This window comes from Vigna umbellata, chromosome 6, assembly GCF_029865625.1.
Source record: "Vigna umbellata cultivar VRB3 chromosome 6, Vumbellata_1.0, whole genome shotgun sequence".
In the NCBI taxonomy this organism is placed as follows: domain Eukaryota; kingdom Viridiplantae; phylum Streptophyta; class Magnoliopsida; order Fabales; family Fabaceae; genus Vigna; species Vigna umbellata.
Genome location: NC_142170.1, coordinates 6,795,312 through 6,815,782, shown reverse-complemented (window position 1 = coordinate 6,815,782; position 20,471 = coordinate 6,795,312). Strand labels below are relative to the sequence as shown.

Here is a 20,471-nt window from a genome sequence, read left to right as displayed (position 1 = left end):
TCCTTTAATGAATGTATCTAATGCATATGACCACACCAGGATTTTTATCCTAATCGATTATGAGGCTCAGGTAATCGATTACGAGGGTCTGGTAATCGATTACGAGGCTCTGGTAATCGATTACTGTGTTCAGTTAATTAAACCAAATTATCCCACTACATAACGTGTATAACTTGCAATCGTGTTCATAACCGCCCAAAACACATCCTTCCTCAAATTCGTTTCGAAAACCTCTCTTCTCTCAGTGCAAAACCCTAAACGAAATAGAATGGCTGATCGTGGAACGAAGAAACAAAAGGCATCTTCTTCCGTTGGTGGACGTCGCCGTCGGCGGAGTCCAACCCCATCACCATCGTCATCCCCTCCAACGCTTACCAATGATCTCTTCTCGTCGGATGAGCAACAAGAGAAATATGCCCAACATTTCGTAAATCGGGAAATTTTGGAGAGTAAGTATCTAGAGGACGAATACTTTCAAGGAAAAAATTTTCAATTCTATGACATATTACACGAAGCTGGGCTGACTGAATTTGTGTGTTTAAGAAGACATTACCACCCACAATTAGTCAGAGTGTTCTATAGCAACATGTCAATATCGGATACTAGGGTTATTCGAAGCGAAGTTAGAGGTGTAAAAATTAGGGTGAGCCGTAATCTTTTTCAACAACTGACTAATCTCCCATCTGATGGTGTTTGTTACGAAGGCAAAGTTGTAGATGAGTGGAAAGAACAATACGATTCTGTCACTGCAAGGCAACTAGTGTGTAGAGATGATGCAGCCATACAATCTAGAATACTAGCGGGGCAAATGAAGGTTCAACCAAGGATACTTCATTACGTTCTCACTAGAGTATTAATTCCTCGTGCAACCAATATTGGTCAAGCATCCGAAGAGGATATTATGCTGCTATGGGCATTTTTCAATTCCATTCACATTAACTGGGGACATCTTATTAGATATAAGATGAAAAGAGCATTAAGGGAGAACGCAAAGTTGTCGTATCCACATTTGATAACCATCTTGATGGAACACTTTGAAGTGCCTACTGAAAGTTATCCCATTTCAGAACTGAAGTTCAAGCAAAGAATTGGTTGTGAAGTTGTAGCATCATTTGGTTATATGCAAAATGATGAAGGAGAATGGGTTCCCAAAGGCAACGCCCCCCCATCCCCCCTTACAAGAAGGTCAACATAATCAAGGACAAGATGATGAACAAGGCAGTTCATCTACAACACTAGATAATGTCATCAACCGCATAGAACAACTTCAAACCTTTGTTGGTACAAGATTTGATGCCTTTGAAACTCGATTTGATGCCCTTGAAACAAGATTTGGAAACATGGACATGGTCATCACTACAAGGTTTGATGCGTTGCAATCACGCGTTGGGAACATTAAAGAACAACTGCAACACTTGCCAAGTGCTTCTGGAAACAATCCTCAGACTTAAAATTGCTTGTTTAGGCTTTCTTTACTGCATTTTAAAGAACTATGTACTCCAGTTCCTGCTTTGATCATTTCAAGTATTTAATTAAATGAAGTTGTTTAGTTTCAAAATGGTTCCTCAATTCTCGACATTTATTATGTAATGTTCAATTTATGATACACTTAATACCATGGCAGTTGTGAGTAAAACACCAATACTACTAACCAATACCACTTAATAACACTGCAGTTGTCTGTAAAACTAAAAGTCACCACTGGAACACCTGCACCAGCCTCAGAATGGTGCAGAAGTGCCTAAAACTCAGTTTTTTTTCAAATGGTGACCCCTGTTCACCTGACTGAGTACCTGTGTTGGACTTTCTGTACAAATTGTCATTTTCTCTCGGGTAATCGTTTACAGGGGTGTTGTAAACGATTACCAGACCCTTTTTTCAGCATTCTGAGTCATTCCTTGCACAGGTTGCTCCTCCAACTCATGAGGGGTCTCCCCACCCTCCTTGGACTCACATCACATCACCAGCCACCCTCTCCCACCATTGTAACACCTGCACCAGCCTCAGACAGGTGCAGAAGTGCCTAAAACTCAGTTTGTTTTCAAATGGTGACCCCTGTTCACCTGACTGAGTACCTGTGTTGGACTTTCTGTACAAATTGGCATTTTCTCTCGGGTAATCGTTTACAGGGGTGCTGTAAACGATTACCAGACCCTTTTTTCAGCACTCTTAGTCATTCCTTGCACAGGTTGCTCCTCCAACTCATGAGGGGTCTCCCCACCCTCCTTGGACTCACATCACATCACCAGCCACCCTCTCCCACCATTGTAACACCTGCACCAGCCTCAGACAGGTGCACAAGTGCCTAAAACTTAGTTTTTTTTTCAAATGGTGACCCCTGTTCACCTGACTGAGTACCTGTGTTGGACTTTCTGTACAAATTGGCATGTTCTCTCGGGTAATCGTTTACAGGGGTTCTGTAAACGATTACCAGACCCTTTTTTCAGCACTCTTAGTCATTCCTTGCACAGGTTGCTCCTCCAACTCATGAGGGGTCTCCCCACCCTCCTTGGACTCACATCACATCACCAGCCACCCTCTCCCACCACTAGAACACCTGCACCAGCCTCAGACAGGTGCAGAAGTGCCTAAAAGTCAGTTTTTTTTCTAATCGTGACCCCTGTTCACCTGACTGAGTACCTGTGTTGGACTTTCTGTACAAATTGGCATTTTCTCTCGTGTAATCGTTTACAGGGGTGCTGTAAACGATTACCAAACCCTTTTTTCAGCACTCTTAGTCATTCCTTGCACAGGTTGCTCCTCCAACTCATGAGGGGTCTCCCCACCCTCCTTTGACTCACATCACATCACCAGCCACCCTCTCCCACCATTGTAACACCTGCACCAGCCTCAGACAGGTGCAGAAGTGCCTAAAACTCAGTTTTTTTTCCAATGGTGACCCCTGTTCACCTGACTGAGTACCTGTGTTGGAGTTTCTGTACAAATTGGCATTTTCTCTCGGGTAATCGTTTACAGGGGTTCTGTAAACGATTACCAGACCCTTTTTTCAGCACTCTGAGTCATTCCTTGCACAGCTTGCTCCCCCAACTCATGAGGGGTCACCCCACACTCCTTGGACTCACATCACATCACATGTTACTCAAAATGACCACTCAAACACCAACATCTTACAAACAACCCTGCAACTTAGGAGACAAAAAAAATTACGACATTCTGAAATCGACAAACCCACAACTCATAATAACAATGGTATTGAATAGATAAAATATGAGACCAATTCAAACCAAAACTCAAATTTTATTTCATTGAACTAAATCGGATACATTAAACATTGTTTTCTTAATCTATTTACAATGATTACAATTTTCATTACTTTCCAAATAACATTTTCAATCAACTAAATACACAGATCACTCATTTTTTATTCTAAGCACTACGGTCCCGGTGTATGGAGTCCTAAGTGCTCTTCCCTTGTAACGCCTTCGTGATCCAACCCTAACATACGTCTTCAAAGGTTGTTCATTTCCGTGAATGTCAGTAGGGGATACAAAACCAATGTTCACAGATGGTTCTGTACGAGGCACACTTTGTCGAACGTCATCTTTATTTTGCCTTCTTGCCTTCTCTTCAGCCAATTGTGCCTCCAAAGTTGCAACCCTCCTTTTAAGTTCTTCAATTAGAAATTCTTGTTCCTCTAAGGCACGCATAAAAGTTTCTCTGCGAATTCTTTTTTGTTTCTTCTTTCCTCTTGGTTTAGCATCCTTTCTTTTAGGTGTTGGTCTGTATTCCTCCTTATCCTTCGTTGAAGGACCACCATAAACATCGTCAACAACCTGAAATTTAACAACACATTACAGATTACACAACTTTTGTCAATATATGAAAACATAACAAAACTTTCGATAACAAACAACTTACCAAACCTGTCTCCATACACCGTTTAACGAACTTGTCTCCAACACTTATATTCATCCAATGCAATATTCGTGGAAATTTATCAATAGGACCTTTTGGTGGAACAAAGAGCTCAAAAAACCATACCTAAGACAAATAAATCATCTTAACTTGTAAGAAACTTAATTCAAAAAACAATTTAAGTAATTACATCAAATACTATTAATTACCTGCAGCATGTACATACAACCATCGACGTAAACGTTTGAAATACCTTTGCCTTTCTTCAAGCCTTCTGAAGCTTTGCACAAACTATGTAACAGAAAACGATAAAGTACACTACCCCAACAATAACTACCCAAAGCACTTAAGTTGTCAACAAGATTAAACATTACGGGAAACACTTTCCCGCTACGTTTTGGAAATAAAATCTCACTTATCCCTACCACGAGGTAAAGGCTACAAAAATGAGAACAAGGGATCTTTTTCTTGTGTTTTCGCATTAGAATTTTGTATATTGAATTCAATTCCTTTGTTCCTTTGCCTATGTATTTCACACATTCAGTATTGCCCAGCTCTTCCTTTAAGTTAATATTTGCACCATCTATACTCAATCCCAACCCTAAATAAATATCATTTTCATTTATATTCAAAACTTTATTCCCAACTAAAAAACCACTACTACAGTCGTCCCACTTACCCAATAACTCACTCAGTATATTTCTACCTAGTTTAACATTGACATTGACATCTAAAAACCACGCAAATGGAGTCGTCGCAATCAATGACCGATGCTCCTCTGTCAAGCGTTCGTTCAAAGTACATATATACTTTGTCGAAAAAGAGTGACGAACACTCAACTGCATAAACCAAAATCAAATCATCAAAACAACGAAACCCAATAACCCAAGCACCACAACACAACGATACGAACCCCAAACATTAACCCAAATCAAATAAGCATGCTACGAGATGCCCAAACCGAATAACCAAGCTACGACATGGAATGGAAAACCACTTACCTTCGTCGGCGGACAATCGTCACCGGAACTTGCCATTCCGCACGATAACAGGAGACGAAACTGGCTGGAGACAACACCATGCAAATGGAACGAAGCGACACGAAACGCGACCTTCCACCTCTCAAGAGAACGGACCTTCGTTTGCAATGCAACAGAGAAAGGGAAAGGGGTATTTTAGGATTTTCACTCAAAATAAGGGTTACGGTCATAGGTTTTAAAAAAAAAAAAATTTTTAAACGAACCAATCAGGTGACGACACGTGGCGTTGTCAAAATAGTGTTAAAAATGCGTTGTTGGAATATCGCGGTCCTTTATTTTATTGACTGAAATTCAATTTCATTCTAAACTCAAATGTTTTGGAAGTGATAATGGAGTAGAATTTTATTAACTAATTTTTTTTATCCAAAAATATTTTTTATCATATAACATGTGTTAAAACACCTCAAACAAAACTAGTGTTATTGAACGTAAACATCAATATATTTTAAATATTATTTGAGTTTTGTTTAACTAAGCTTAACTATCTCAAATATTTTGGTCTTATTTTGTTCAACAAGCTATTCATATAGTCTACTCCATTATTGCATTTTAAATGTTCCTATGCATTGTTATATGATAAACCACCTAGGATGATCCATTTTAAAGTTTTTTGTTGCTTTGCTTATGCATCAACTCCTCAAAATCAAATAACTAAATTTGAGCCCAAGCAAAACTGTCTTCTTATAATATATATTATTTCCATTTCTTATATCCACGCCACTCCTTCAAATTCTTCTACAAGGCCTCATTCATCTTCTCTTCATTTCGTCTTCCAGTTAAATTATGAATGAATAACAGTTAATTAAACCTCTTATCATATAATTTTTTATAATTTTATATCGAAGTTGAGTTTTTATGACATTTATTGTCGAACTTGAAGGGTATTAGCATAGATTTTCTAAAAACTGTGGGTATTAACATAAATTTTCTTGAAATTGAAATCATATTATTATTAGTATAGATTTTCTAGAAACTAATTTTGATAGTAACACTTATATATTTGTAACTGATTTTGTTATATTATGCTTTTATTTTCTTTTCTAAAAAGTTCTTTATATATCCTGTTTTTAATATATTTAATTAAATTTTTATAATATGATAAGATGAATTTTATCATACATATTTGATTACAAAAACTGTGTTTGAGACCGACCACCCAAGAAAGAGGTTTACGGTTATCTCTCGTACACATCATGTAGTTCATCGAACTCATTGCTTGGCCTGTGTGCGTGAGTTTGGTGGTTGCGACTTGGTATTTAATCACCACTGTTTTGTTTCATCATCTGAACACCATGTATGCAATGACATTGTCGGCATGGCAATGACAAATTGCTGATGTTCTCGTACTTGGAGAATGGAAGCTTGGATTATACCTGCAACACCGCATACCACAGTGAAAGGAAAACAAAACGCATACATTTATTCAATCGTTGAAGAACTTGGTGCAGATATTCCAAAGCTTATATAAACCTTCAACTGTAAACGAAAGCAGTAAAGAAAGACTCAACGGCAAAGAACGAAAGAAGCTGCAAGAGTAGAAGGAAGAAAGTGAAGCAAATAATCTCCTTCTTCATGATAAATTCGTAAGGGTAAAACGGACATTTCATATTTTATGGAGTGCAGGAAGCAAAACATGGGGTGCAGGAAGAATTGGCCTATTTTCAACTATTTGGGCTAAGAAAAGGAAACTCCTTGAACAGAAAAAGCAGGGGTGTTACTCCCTATACCACCACAACTTGGTTCCTCCACCACCCCATTCCTCTTTTACCCTTTTCTTTATTTTTTCATTTCTATTTTACACTTATTAAAATTTTATGGTTAATATTGTTTAAAATCTCATATGAACATTCATTCTTTTTATCATTCTTCCTTCTTTCATATTACAATTATTCCTCTTTTGTTAAATTTTATGGTTTAATAATCTCAATAATTTATACATTTAAAATTTTATTTTATCGATAATCTATTATATATATATAATGATTATTACATGTATATTAATATGATATTTTCTTATCATATTTAGTTTAATAATTTAAAATTTAGTTTCAGTTTTCATATTAAAAAGGAATAAAAATTGTATTTTTTTTATAAAATTAAATGACACATCCGTTCAACTCGCCTGCATGTAATAAGTTAAGTGAAATTTAACTTTTGAAATTGAATGGTAAATGAACCAAATTGGATTTGGCTACTAAATCATTAAATAATATTGATTTAGTTTAATGCGTGTAAGGCTGTAAACTTCTGACAAACAAACTGGGCCATTTTTTTTCAAATTATCAAAAGCAATTTATCTGAATAATTTATTTCAAATTACAAATTTAAACTTCATATCAATGTACAAGGAAACATAAATTAAAATTGGAAAATTTAAACATGTATGCCTTAAAGTTACAGGTCATAAAAGAGAAAATAGAAATATGTTAAAGTAGTGCGGCTGTTATCAACATGTCCGTGCAGTTCTCTTCCTTCACCGTCAGCAAAATCTAAAAACACTGCCATAGCAGCAACTCCGTTTTTCACTTCATCCCATTTTTTCTACAGAAACAATTTTCGAAACAAGAGAGAGCGAGTTACAACGCTAATTGAAACGACCCAACCGTTAAACGACCCAACCGTTAAATATACAGGCAAAAAACGGAGGTCGGGCATCCGTTTGGATCTGAAACGGATGTCGACATCCGTCGACGGATCTCGACATCCGTTTCAGATCCAAACGGATGCCCGACCTCCGTTTTTCCTAGTTATCTTCTTCCTTTCTCCCAACACACGCACACAGCAGAAAAAAAGCAGAGGAGCAGCCCAGCACAGAGCAAAAATATATGCATTACATTTAAAAAAAAAATTTAAAAATATCATCATTGTGAGAGAAAGCACCACCACACTTCACCGTCGCACCACCGCCGCACTGCCGCACACCGCCTACCGCTGAAGGAGGAAGAAAACTTGTATGGAGGAAAAATGGAAGATGAGAATGATGGTGTTTGAGTGAGAATCTGAGAAGGTTGGGAGGTGGGTGAGAAGGGGTAAAAATATAGATTTTAGGGTTAAAGTAAATAATTAAAATTAAAAAGTATAAAGGTTATTTTTGTAATTGTAAAAGGTTAGTTTTGTAATTCAGAAAATATATAATAGAATTGGGGAGGTGGAGGGAGAAAATGTGATGGTGGAGAGAGAAAATGTGGTGGTGGAGGGAGTAACACCCAAAAAGCAGAAAGAAATTCATTTTTATTGTTTCATCTTACACTTCCAACATTCATTTTACACTTCTAAAAATTTCATCTTTAATCTTCTGATATCTTAATATGCACCTCCAACATTTTCAAAAGATTTCTTTTTTAACTTTAATAAAAAATACATTTATGTTTTTTCTTTCTCATTAAAGACTCTTTAATAAATATCCTTTTATTTTCTTCTCTTTCTTACTAAAATCACTGTACACTATCTTAATAATAATTTAATTTAATTTAAAATTTAAATATTATTTAATATAATTTTATATTTTAATAATTATCAAAATATGATTTATATTATAATAATAGTTATATTAAAAAATAAAAATAAAATAATTAAAATAAAAATAACAATAAAAATAAAAAGTAAAAAAGTGAAATAATACTAATAATATAAAATTTGATTTGATTTGTTAAAATATATTAAAATATTAAAATAAATTAAACAATTATTAAATTTTAAATAGAAACAAAAATTTTAAATATCCTAACGGTTTTGTTTTTTATTTAAAATTTAATAAATATTTAATTTAATTATAAATAATAATTTTATTTATTATATTTTATAATTTAATAATTATTAAAATATGATTTATATTTTCATAATAATTTTATTAAAAAAAGTAAAAATAACTAAAATAAAAGTAATAATAATAAAAATGAAAATAGTGTTTAAAATGACATTAAAATTATTTAAATATATTATATTGTATTAAAATATTAAATCAAATTAAATAATTATTAAAATTTAAATTAAAAAAATAAAATTTATTAATCGGATAAGGAAATCCGATCATATATTATTAAAATATAAAAGTATAATAAATAATATTATAATTTTCATTTAAATGAAATATTTATTAAATTTTAAATAAAAAACAAAACAGTTAGCATATTTAATTTTTTTTTCTATTTAAAATTTAGTAATTGTTTAACTTATTTTAATATTTTAATATTTTAATATATTTTAACATATCAAATCAAATTTTATATTATTATTATTATTTCATTTTTTAATTTTAATTTTATTATTATTTTTATTTTAATTATTATTTTTTAATATAACTATTATTATAATATAAATCATATTTTGATAATTATTAAATATAAATTATATTAAATAATATTTAAATTTTAAATTAAATTAAATTATTATTAAGGTGGTGTAGAGTGACTTTGGTAAGAAAGAGAAGAAAATTAAAAGATATTTATTAAAGTGCCTTTAATAAAAAAGAGAAGAAAATAAAAATATTTTTATTAAAGTTGAAAAATAAATTTTTTGAAAAAGTTGGAGGTGCAAATTGAGATGTCAGAAGATTAAATGTGAAATTTTTAAAGGTGTAGGATGAAACACTTTTTCTTTTTCACAAAAGTAATGGGCCTCGAATGTTGACGAAGTTATCTCTGGATGTCCCCATGGTATTGACAAGTTGAATATTCATTAATCCTTTTTATTTTTCTTAAATATACTTAATAAACAATAGTTTTTATTATGTATTTTAATAACACTTATCGTCTATGCAAAGCAAGTTTGTACATTTTGTGCATGGTTTCCTTAACATGAATATCTTATTTATTTTCGGAGAGAAAAGAGAGAGATTTAAATTTACGTAATTTGTATATTCATGATTTATCCTATTTTATGATGACAGAAAATAAAATTTAAAAGTAATATTAGTAATAATTTTTCAAACAAATGAATCGTTCCAATCTAGATAGTATTAGGAAGAATTTGAATACTTTTGGAATAATTACATTTTTTTACGAAACCTAAAAGTTGCCATACTTCATTTTAAAAGACATATTTTTCTATGGGAGATTAATTAAAAATGATAAAAGTGGTAGGAAAGAGATTAATTAGTGCACATTGAGCATGTCCGGGAATATTATTATTTTTGGAAAAAAATTAAACAAAGTTTATAAATGTGAAAACAATGCTTGATTTAATAATTTAAACAATTAGTTTTTAATCACGTGATCAAGTTTTATTTAAAAAGTTAAAAATATAAGGCAAAAATATGAGTTCATGAGTAAAAGATAATGTAATAAAGGAATATAAAATTTATAAGAGGAAAAAAGTTGGAAAATTGACTTATGTTATGCAGAAAGAGACAATTTTTTCATAGTGATATTTTTCATGCAATCGTCTTTGTCGGTCACTTTTTATCTTCACCCTCCCATGCACTTTTTCAAAGAAAAGGGATCATCAATGGTCCAAAAAATATTTTTTTTTCTCATGTGCAGTATCTTTTGTGGTTGCCAATTTGAAATAGAATTATGATTTTGTTTTGGATTGCCCATGTGTTTCATAATTAGTTAATATTCATAATTAACAATAAAATAATTAGTTAAATATGTTTTAGGTTGGTCCACTTTTTTTTGTTAAATTTAGTTTTTTTTTTGTATTTTAAAATTTGATTAATTAGTTACCAAACTTAAAAACATACGTAAAGTTAGTTTTTCTGTAAATTTTGTTAAAAGGAAATTTTGTAAAAACTATAGAACTTAATATATATATATATATATTTCGAGAAAATAGCTAGTGTGGGCGGATAAGTTTACCGTTATATTTGAAAAGTCAAAATTTATATAAATAGTATGATAAGTTGTTACATATGTTATAATTTGTTTTCTTATAATATATTTCAATTTCTTATTTCTAAAACCATGTGTAATTTTTTCTTACATATGGATTTGATTTGATTCTATACCTTTTTTGTATTTTTTAATAATATTTTTCTCATGATGTCAAATAATTCATATACTTTAAGATGTTAAAATATTAAAGTATAACGTCTAACATAAATTTAAAATAAAAATTATCACAAAATATTAAATTTAGTTACACAAAATGACTTATTATATATTATACTAATCTATTTCTTTTGTAAATTTGTAAAGTGATACTAAATATAAAATTTGTAATAACCTAAATAATATTTCTACTCTATTGCGTTCCTACGAGTTTAAGTATTAAGCAAATCAGTCATCAAATAAATTAATTATATGTTAAATCCACAGTATTACTTTCATGTTACATATTTAAAATCCTTCAAAATACTATTATACAAGACAATGAAACTATAATCCATCTTACATATATATTTCTTAAAAAATAAAACTCCAAGAACATTCCTCAACCTATTGGCTAACTCATCATCACCTAAAATCTCATTTGTTTACTTTATTGGAGATCATTACAAAAGAAACACAAACAACCAACAAATAAAGAATGGTAAGCTAGTGATAACTTAGACATTCATATATAATAACTATAGAAAGATTTAATTCAATCAAATTAGAAAATATTCATTTCATATATCATAGAACAATTCTCAATTATCCAAATTTATACATTCACTCAAATTCTAGAAACTTTTCTTTGTCATGTAAAATGAAATCCTCAATGTTATAAATTTTAATAATGGTATGTCATTCTCTCATTTCATGTCAAAGTGAGTTCACTTTATAGCCTACAAAAGTTGGACCTAGACTCCTTCCTTTATAAGTCCATGAGTTTTGTAGAGTATAAAGGTAACTTCCAAACACTGGTACAAAAACAGCGTATAACGTCACACGTTCAACTTTCAACCATTGAATAGCCAAAGTTGAAAATGACCGGTGAAATTTTTGTAAATAAATGCAATTATTAAACATCGTTTAGAATTGTAATTCAACGTAAAAAGATATAAAACGTCGAATGCCCCAGCGTTAGACGTTAAAAGGTTAGTGAATTCAATAAAAATTTGAGCGGAAGATTCAAAATTCATTCAATTTATCTTAACGCGCGAGACTCTCTTCTCTTTTCAAACTTTTCTCGAACGAAGTTTGACGACCATCACATATAATCTTTCTTTCATTTGATACAAATGCATGTTAATTAATTACTTTATGTATGATTTTCGTTTGTTTTGACCGATTATTTTCGTGCTCTTGTCCTTCATAGGCGCATTATGTTTTCTTTGTCACTAGTGACGACACTTTATTCCGACGAACTCACCTTTTGAAGGTTAGTTTTCGTTTTCGTTTTGAAGAACTTATTTGTTGAACTTGTTTGTTGTTTTTTTTGTTGAGCTTGTTTGTTGTTGTTTGGTTGAACTTGTTTGTTGTCGTTGTTGTTGTTTGATTGAACTTTTTTTTGTTGGTTATTGTTGTTTGTTGTTGATACTACACTACACATTCATAGTTCTTGCTTTATAAAATACCAAAAACTGAAATTTGTTGTTTTTCTACTTTTTAGGTCTCGTAGAGTTGTAAAAATAGATCACAATTAATTAAAAAAACAAAAAAAATTGATTAACATCATATATTGACAAAAATCGACGTTAAGTTAACGTTGTATTGACAAAATTCGACGTTAATTTAACGTCGAATTTTTTAAATTCGACATCAATTTAACGTCTCCTGATATGACGTTCGCGAATTCGCCGTTAAAAGCCCAAAAATATTCGACGTTGTATGCGATTTTTGTACTAGTGAAAGAGTGTCCCTGATAAATGCATAACACTACACTCACATGTCATGTTATTCCTCCTTAGGAATCATATGGCCATACAATTCAACTACACTACTCAGTCACACACACATCTCAATAACCTTGTATTATTACTCTTCTTGAATTAATCACATATGTCTCTTTAAATGCATTATACTTGAAACATATAGAGTCACTCAACAAGAACATTCATTTGCTTAGAGAGTGAACCCTAGAGGTTTTTTCGTCCAACGATTGAATGACTTGCTTAAAAAGTCCAACACTAGAACTAAATTCAGATTAATTCGCCTAACGAGACAAAATCCTCTTAATTGTTGGCCATAAATCAAATTTGACATTCGCTTAGAGAGGGTCTTCTCGCCCAACAAGAAGACCTCTCCTAACTCTATAAAATTCAGTTTTGGTGGTTGCCCAAAGAGAACTCACCTAGTAAGTTTGCAAAATCGCATATAGTATAAACCTTGAATTTTATAATGTTAAACCATTCCAAAACTTTGTTCAATTTTCAAAAAAACTCAATATCATATTACATTTTAACACTAATATATATAAAAAAAACAATCAAAATCCCATTTAGATGTCAAATATATCATTCAACTTAATCACATTTAACATATTTTGTACAATCTCTAACATTTTAGAACTGCTTTCACAACCCCTCATTCCTCGTTTCATGAGAAAAAGTCCCAATTTATACACAAAAACAATTCAAAACAAATTTTAATTGGTAAGTAATTAAGTTTTAGCTTCCCTCACCTAATGTAGAAATTCTTCTTGGCCTCCCACGTTCTCTAACCACAAAAGTTCTAAACAAACACAAGAAAGAACTTGATTTCAGAATCTAACATGTTATTATAGTCACTACAGACTAAGAAATTTTATAGAACATTTTGAGAATACATGCACAACCACCACTTCATTGATTCTCGACTCAAGAAAATAGTAGAAAAAAGCTTGCTTTTTTGAAGAAAACAAAACTTAATAAGGATGAGGGTTTTACCCTTCTCATATAAGGTTGTAGGAAGATAGATGGAAACAAATTTACAAGAGAAGAAAATCTTATCCCTTGAGGTGCTGCTGCGTAAAGATAAAAAAATAAAAAAATTAGAGAAAAAAAAGAAGAAAGGTGAAAGAGAAAAGTGAGTTATGGAATTTACAAGATTCAAGTATAAAATAAACTAAAAAAATATCCTCAGTCAAAAATTTAATTCTTCAATTTAAAAATACGAGGATCAAGAACAACTTTTAAAAAAATACAAAATAAAAAGCATATTTCGAGAAAAAAGAAAACAAACATGAAGAAATATGAATAGTTCTAAAAATATTGAAAATATTAAAGTGAAAATCAATTTCTATATACTATTGCAAAATAGGCATTTAACTTTTGTTACTTTGGACGTTCAACGTCTAACCCAACTCGACGTCATATTGGGAGACGTCAAGTTAACGTCAGATTCTCCATTGGACGTCAATTGACGTCGAATTCCATGTGGTCAGATAATTTGGACGTTCGGCCGTATTCCAACCGACGTTGAGTTGCGCTAAGTGTCCCACTTGTTCGCTAAGCGAGAAAATCCTGGGTGAACACTATAAGCATTTAGATGTCGGATCTGCATTACCTGATATCATTAGACGTTGGTTTTGACACTAATCGACGTCCAACTTGTTTTTTTAAAATAAATTTGTTTTTACAATAAAATCACACCTGAAATACAGAAAATGAACCCAACACATCACAAAATTATATACTCTATGTGTTTGAAGTGATTATACTACTAAACAATCTAAAAAGCAATCCAAAACTTAAACAATCAAAAGTAAGCTATTAATGTATCAACAAAAACATAAAATTGTTACTAAGGCATGGCCATAGGTCCTAAGTCCATCTCTGCAGAAGATAAGTTGTTCACTCTTGTCATATCTTCTTAATTGTGTCCTCTGATATATGCGATGTATTCTTGAAGTGCTGCAAAATTAAGTTGTAGGCGTGTCTAATACTCCTCCATGCCAAATCCAAACGGTATAAGTTTTCATTACCGAACATGAATAGATTGGTCACACATATTGCCTAAGTCTTGAAGTATTTGATTAAGACAATGAACACAAGAACAAAAATATGTCTCGTTTACAGATTTTGCATTTTGTTCAACATACTGCAAGAACTCTGAAACTCTTTTTTCATATTTTGACTGATCCGACGTTCATTCATCTAGTTTCGATCCATACTATGTTTGTAACAAACTTCATCAGTCTCAATGATTTAACTCTCACAAGGTTAGGCCTTACCCATTCGGGAACATTTCACATTGGTCTCTAGAATACACAAAATGGAAGCAGTCACAGATGACCACAATCAAATATGCATCCGGAGAGCAATACAAATAATATGAACCAAAATTTTATCAAACTTATCCATAAATTTCAACGTACATGTTATAGCAAATTATTAAAAATAATTTTGCCAAACTGTCTGATTGGACAATTCAAAATTTAATACAAAGAATTAAAAAATTAATTGTGTTAAATCTCAAACGAGAACTAAGTTTCACTCAATGATTTCATACAACAAATATATTCAAAATGTAATTAACAACATATTGCAAAAATTCAATCTAAAAAGTTTACATAACATGACAATCATAATATCACAAGAAACTTAATCAATCATGCATAACAGACTAAAATCACATTTCCAATAATCATATCTCCAATAACCAATCACATCTCAAAACTAAAATTCATATATCCAATAACTAATAACCAATAACCAACCAAAAAACTAACCTTCTTCAAGGGTTGAAAATGGGGTGGAGGAAAATGAAGGAGTGAGAAAACATTTTATAGTATGTCGCCGAGGAGAAAACACAATAATAAACACGCACAATAATGATCCGAAAATCATCGCCGCATATGTTCTACAAGGCGCACAAGAAACTACACCAAAAGTCCATGAAAACGTATTTTAATCGGTGCAAATGAAAGATAATTCATCCAAACATAATGTAATAAGTGTAAAAAAGAGTTTAAACAGTGCAAAGTGATAAAAACCTTACCTTAGAACAATACATGTAACTAATGTTCGCATTCTATAGTGGGTGAAATGCAGATCATTTGACGTCAAGCCCCTCTCATCTGTCGTCAACATTATTAAGATATGCCAAATATTCTATTAAGGGATATTAGGCAATCAAATATTGTGTTAGTTATAATTTAGAATTATTATAATTTGTGCAGATCTGTGCACTTGTCATTCCTTTAATAGATGAAGAATTATAGGATCCTTGTATGTATATATATGGCACTCTACTCTTTGAAATAATACATCAGAATTATTCTTTAAACCTTTTATTATGGTATCAAGAGTCAAACACCGATATCCTTTACAATATAGAAACCAATGCTTCTTTTTTTTCATTGAATATTTCTGATGGCTTCTTCCGATAAAAATTAATCGGAGAAACATGATTTTGGAACTTCCGTGGCTTCCAAGAGTTATATTTCTACTGCTGCCGGATTTGTGACCAAGTCAGGTATATCTAACTCTGTCGTTAATCTTTATGTTGTTACTAAGGGTAGTAATTGGATAATTTATTCAGGTGCTACTGATCATATGACTTGTGATCCTCATATATTTACTAATTTTTCCTCTAATTGTTCTAAAACTGTTATTATTAATGCCAATGGAGTCTCATCTCCTATTGAAGGTATAAGTAATGTATCCCTTTCACTTTTCTTATCGATTCCTGATGTTTTATTTGTTCCTACATTAAACTGTAATCTTATCTCCGTCAGCAAGTTAACCAAATCACATTCTTGTGTTGCCTTGTTTACCCAACCCATTGTCTTTTTCAGAACATTCATTCCAAGGAGAACATTGTTAGTGGTAGAGAGAGTGAAGGACTATATTATTTTGAAAATGTCTCACAACAAACCCATAAAAGAGGGTTGGCTTGTCTTGCGAATGATCACATACAAGATAAAAAGAAAAAGAAAATATGGTTATGACATAAACGGTTTGGACATCCCTCTTTTGGTTATTTAAAAAAATTATTTCCATCATTAATTCATAAATGCAATATTTCTGATTTTTTTTGTGAAACATGTGTTATGGAAAAAAATCATCGTGTTGTGTTTCCTTTAAGCAATAACAAAACTGATTTCCCTTTTTCATTAATTCACATAGATGTTTGGAGCCCTGCCCCACAATCTACACATAATGGAAAAAAATGGTTTATTAGTTTTGTTGATGATTGTACTCGGGTAACCTGGGTATATTTGCTTAAACATAAAAGTGATGTGTGTGATGTGGTTAGTTCCTTCTATCATCTGATCGTTACACAATTTAACACATCTATTAAGATTATTCGATCAAACAATGGAGGGAAATATTTTAAGACTGAATTAATAGAGTTCATGAACTCTAAAGGCATCTTGCATCAAACTACATGTCCTTATTCTCCGCAACAAAATGGAGTGGCTGAGAGGAAAAATAGACATATATTAGAGGTGACAAGATCACTTTTGATAGATGGTAATGTCCCATCTCATTTATAGGGTGAGGTTGTGAGTTCTGCCGTTTATTTAATTAATCGAACCCCTTCTAGTGTGCTTAACTTTCGAAGGCCTTTTGATGTGTTGTCTGATCATTGTATCCTTCCTCCCATAGTTTATTTACCACCTCATATTTTTGGATGTGTTATGTATGTTCACTTACACCCACATCAACGTACAAAGCTTGAAGAACGAGCGATCAAATGTGTTTTTGTTGGGTATGGATCAACTCAAAAAGGTTATCGTGCTTACCATCCACCATCAAAGAAATTTTATATTTCTATGGGTATGACGTTTAATGAACATGAATTTTTTTATGTTGATTCTCCACTTCAAGGAGGAAATGAAAGTGAAGTGCATAATCATGATGTTAGTATGTTTGATATCTCAAATATCAAACTATATTGTGAAGATAAACTATTGTGTGAGGATCATTCTGTAGGAAGTGAGCCAATCCTAAATATGGACACTTCTCTTTTGGATAATACAATGTCTTCTGATCATAACCAATTGGCTCACTTCTCCACAGGTTCAACTTGACTCTTCAGACGTACCTTCTGATCCTATCTCTGATAACACTTATTTAAATGAAATTGATCATGAAATTGATTCTTGTCTGCGTGAGACCACCAGCACACCAAACACTGAGTCTACTACTGTTCAATATATTCTTCCACCTCGTTCTAGCCGTGGTCATCCTCCACCTAAATATGAACCAGACCTCCAAGCCAAAGTTAAATATCCCATTAGTAAATACGTGTCATATCACAGGTTATCTTAGTCACATGCATCATTTATATCTCAATTATCTTCAAATTCTATTCCTAGTAATATACAAGAAGCTTTAGCAGATCCTAGGTAGACCAAATCAATGGTTGAGGAGATGACAGCTTTAGAAAAAAAACAACACTTGGGATCTTGTGTCCTTACCAAGAAGGAAGAAAACTATGGGCTGCAAATGGGTCTTTGCAATTAAGCATAAAGCTGATGAAACTATTGAGAGGTATAAAGCAAGACTTGTGGCTAAAGGTTACACTCAGTCTTATGGTGTAGATTACCAAGAGACGTTCGCACCGGTAGCCAAGCTCAACACTGTGAGAATACTTTTATCGCTAGCTGCAAACCAATATTGGCCTCTTCTACAATTTGATGTGAAAAATGTTTTTCTACACGGAGAAATTTCAGAAGAAATTTATATGGATTCTCCACCAGGCATGATAGATTCAATTGGAATGAAGGTTTGCAAATTAAAGAAAGCTCTATATGGATTAAAACAATCCCCAAGAGCATGGTTTGGAAGGTTTACCAAGTCTATGAAGGGTTTTGGCTATAGAGCAATAACTCTGATCACACCTTATTTTTTAACCGAGGAAAAGGAAAAATTACAACTTTGATTATATATGTAGATGACATGATTGTTACAGGAAATGACCAAGATGAGATTTCTAGTTTACAACAATATCTTGCATCTGAATTTGAGATGAAACAACTTGAAAACCTCAAATATTTTTTTGGTATTGAAGTGGCTAGATCAAAACATGGTATTTTTCTATGCCAAAGAAAATATATATTGTCTTACTATTGGAAACTGGACTGCTTGGGAGTAAACCATTTGATACACCAATTGAACAAAATCATAAACTCTTTCAATGCTCAAATTCAGCAAGCATAGATAGTGGAAGATACCAAAGGCTGGTAGGAAAATTAATTTATTTGTGCCATACACGTCCAAATATCACCTATGTAGTGAATGTTCTTAGTCAATTTATGCATGACCCACGAAAGCTTCATATGAATTGCAATTTGCTGATGTTCTGACCAAAGGAGTGTCAAGAATGTTTAATGAGTCTTTATTCAAATTGGGAATGTGTGATATTCATGCACCAACTTGAGTGGAGGTGTTAAGATATGCCGAATATTCTATTAAGGGATATTAGACAATCAAATATTGTGTTAGTTATAATTTAGAATTATTATAATTTGTGCAGATCTGTGCACCTGTCATTCCTTTAATAGATGAAGAATTATAAGATTTTTGTATGTATATATATGGTACTCTACTCTTTGAAATAATATATCATAATTATTCTTTAAGTCTTTTATTAAACATGTTCTAAGACGTCGCCCCCTATCTAGCCATCGTTTAAGTCAATAAAAATATTAAATTTGGCACTTAAAATTAGGCTTTTTTGGACCTTTATGGCCTCCATGGTGGGGGTAGCCAACATCAAATTCGAATTAGACGTCAAGGTGGGGTAGTCGCCATCTCAATGAAACAAATATATTCAGTTTGGCACTGAAAAAGAGGTTTTTTCGAACCTCTATGGCGTCCGGTGTAGGGATAGCCGACGTCTAATTCAAATTAGATGTCGTGGTAGGGGTAGTCGTAGTCTAAAGGTAATAAAACAGTGACTTTTCAACATCATTTGACGTTAGACCCTTGGTAGCTGCGTCTATAACTATATTTGACGTCCAAAGACTCCTTTTCCGACGCCTATAACTGTGTTTTATTTATATAATTATCATTGGTCATTTTCTACGTTAACTTTTCTTTCATTAGATGTTAAACGGTTATACACTATTTCTGAACTAGTGATACGAAATAAAAAATATATAAATTTATATTAAAAAGTTTTACAAATTAATTTATAACTGGTCTTATTTAATGAAGAAAGTAAGTTTAAATTCTTAGACATTTTAAAAATATTTATAAATAATTTATCTACTTATATCCATGATTAAAATATCATGATTCAATGGGAAAGATTCCGTTGAATGATTTTATTTAATTTATTTCGTTTTCATATTCAGCCTTAAAGACCTGAGTTAAATGCATCTATCATAAAAGTTTGCATCGAATATAAAGAAATTAGGAAAATAAAATTGGCAATGTAATTAAAATAATAATAAAAATAGCTAAAATGTGAGTTTTAGGTCAATGTCTGTGAATGGGAACACAGTGCCAGATCTCGTCTATCACAATTCCCGCACGTGATCGTTTTATCGATGTTTCACGTTTGTCGTTTTCGCTTAAAAAAATAATAATTGTTTTAAATTAATTTAAAATCAGTTCAAACTATTTTTATAATTTTTTTCTCTAGGGTCCTGTTATGTCCGCAGACAGAAGAGACTAATGTAAGATTGACAAAAAATTAAACAAAACACATGTAAAACGAGAAAAAATAAACATAAAAAATCCTTTTGAATTTTTAACAGATAAGATTTTATTTTTTTTGTTTATAAATAAGGTATATAGTTAATTATGGATACTTA

The 20,471-nt window shown here is 32.0% G+C and overlaps 1 protein-coding gene across 1 annotated transcript; it reads right to left on the bottom strand.

The window, feature by feature from the left end:
• Positions 1-3,329: 3,329 nt before the first annotated feature.
• On the bottom strand, positions 3,330-4,913 carry LOC148196689 (uncharacterized). Its single transcript, XM_088092307.1, has 4 exons — positions 4,878-4,913; positions 4,086-4,715; positions 3,880-4,002; positions 3,330-3,794 (listed from the first exon to the last, which is right to left on the bottom strand). The coding sequence occupies exons 1-4, from the start codon at positions 4,911-4,913 to the stop codon at positions 3,372-3,374; spliced, it is 1,212 nt and encodes a 403-aa protein (XP_087948433.1). The 3' UTR covers positions 3,330-3,371.
• Positions 4,914-20,471: the final 15,558 nt, after the last annotated feature.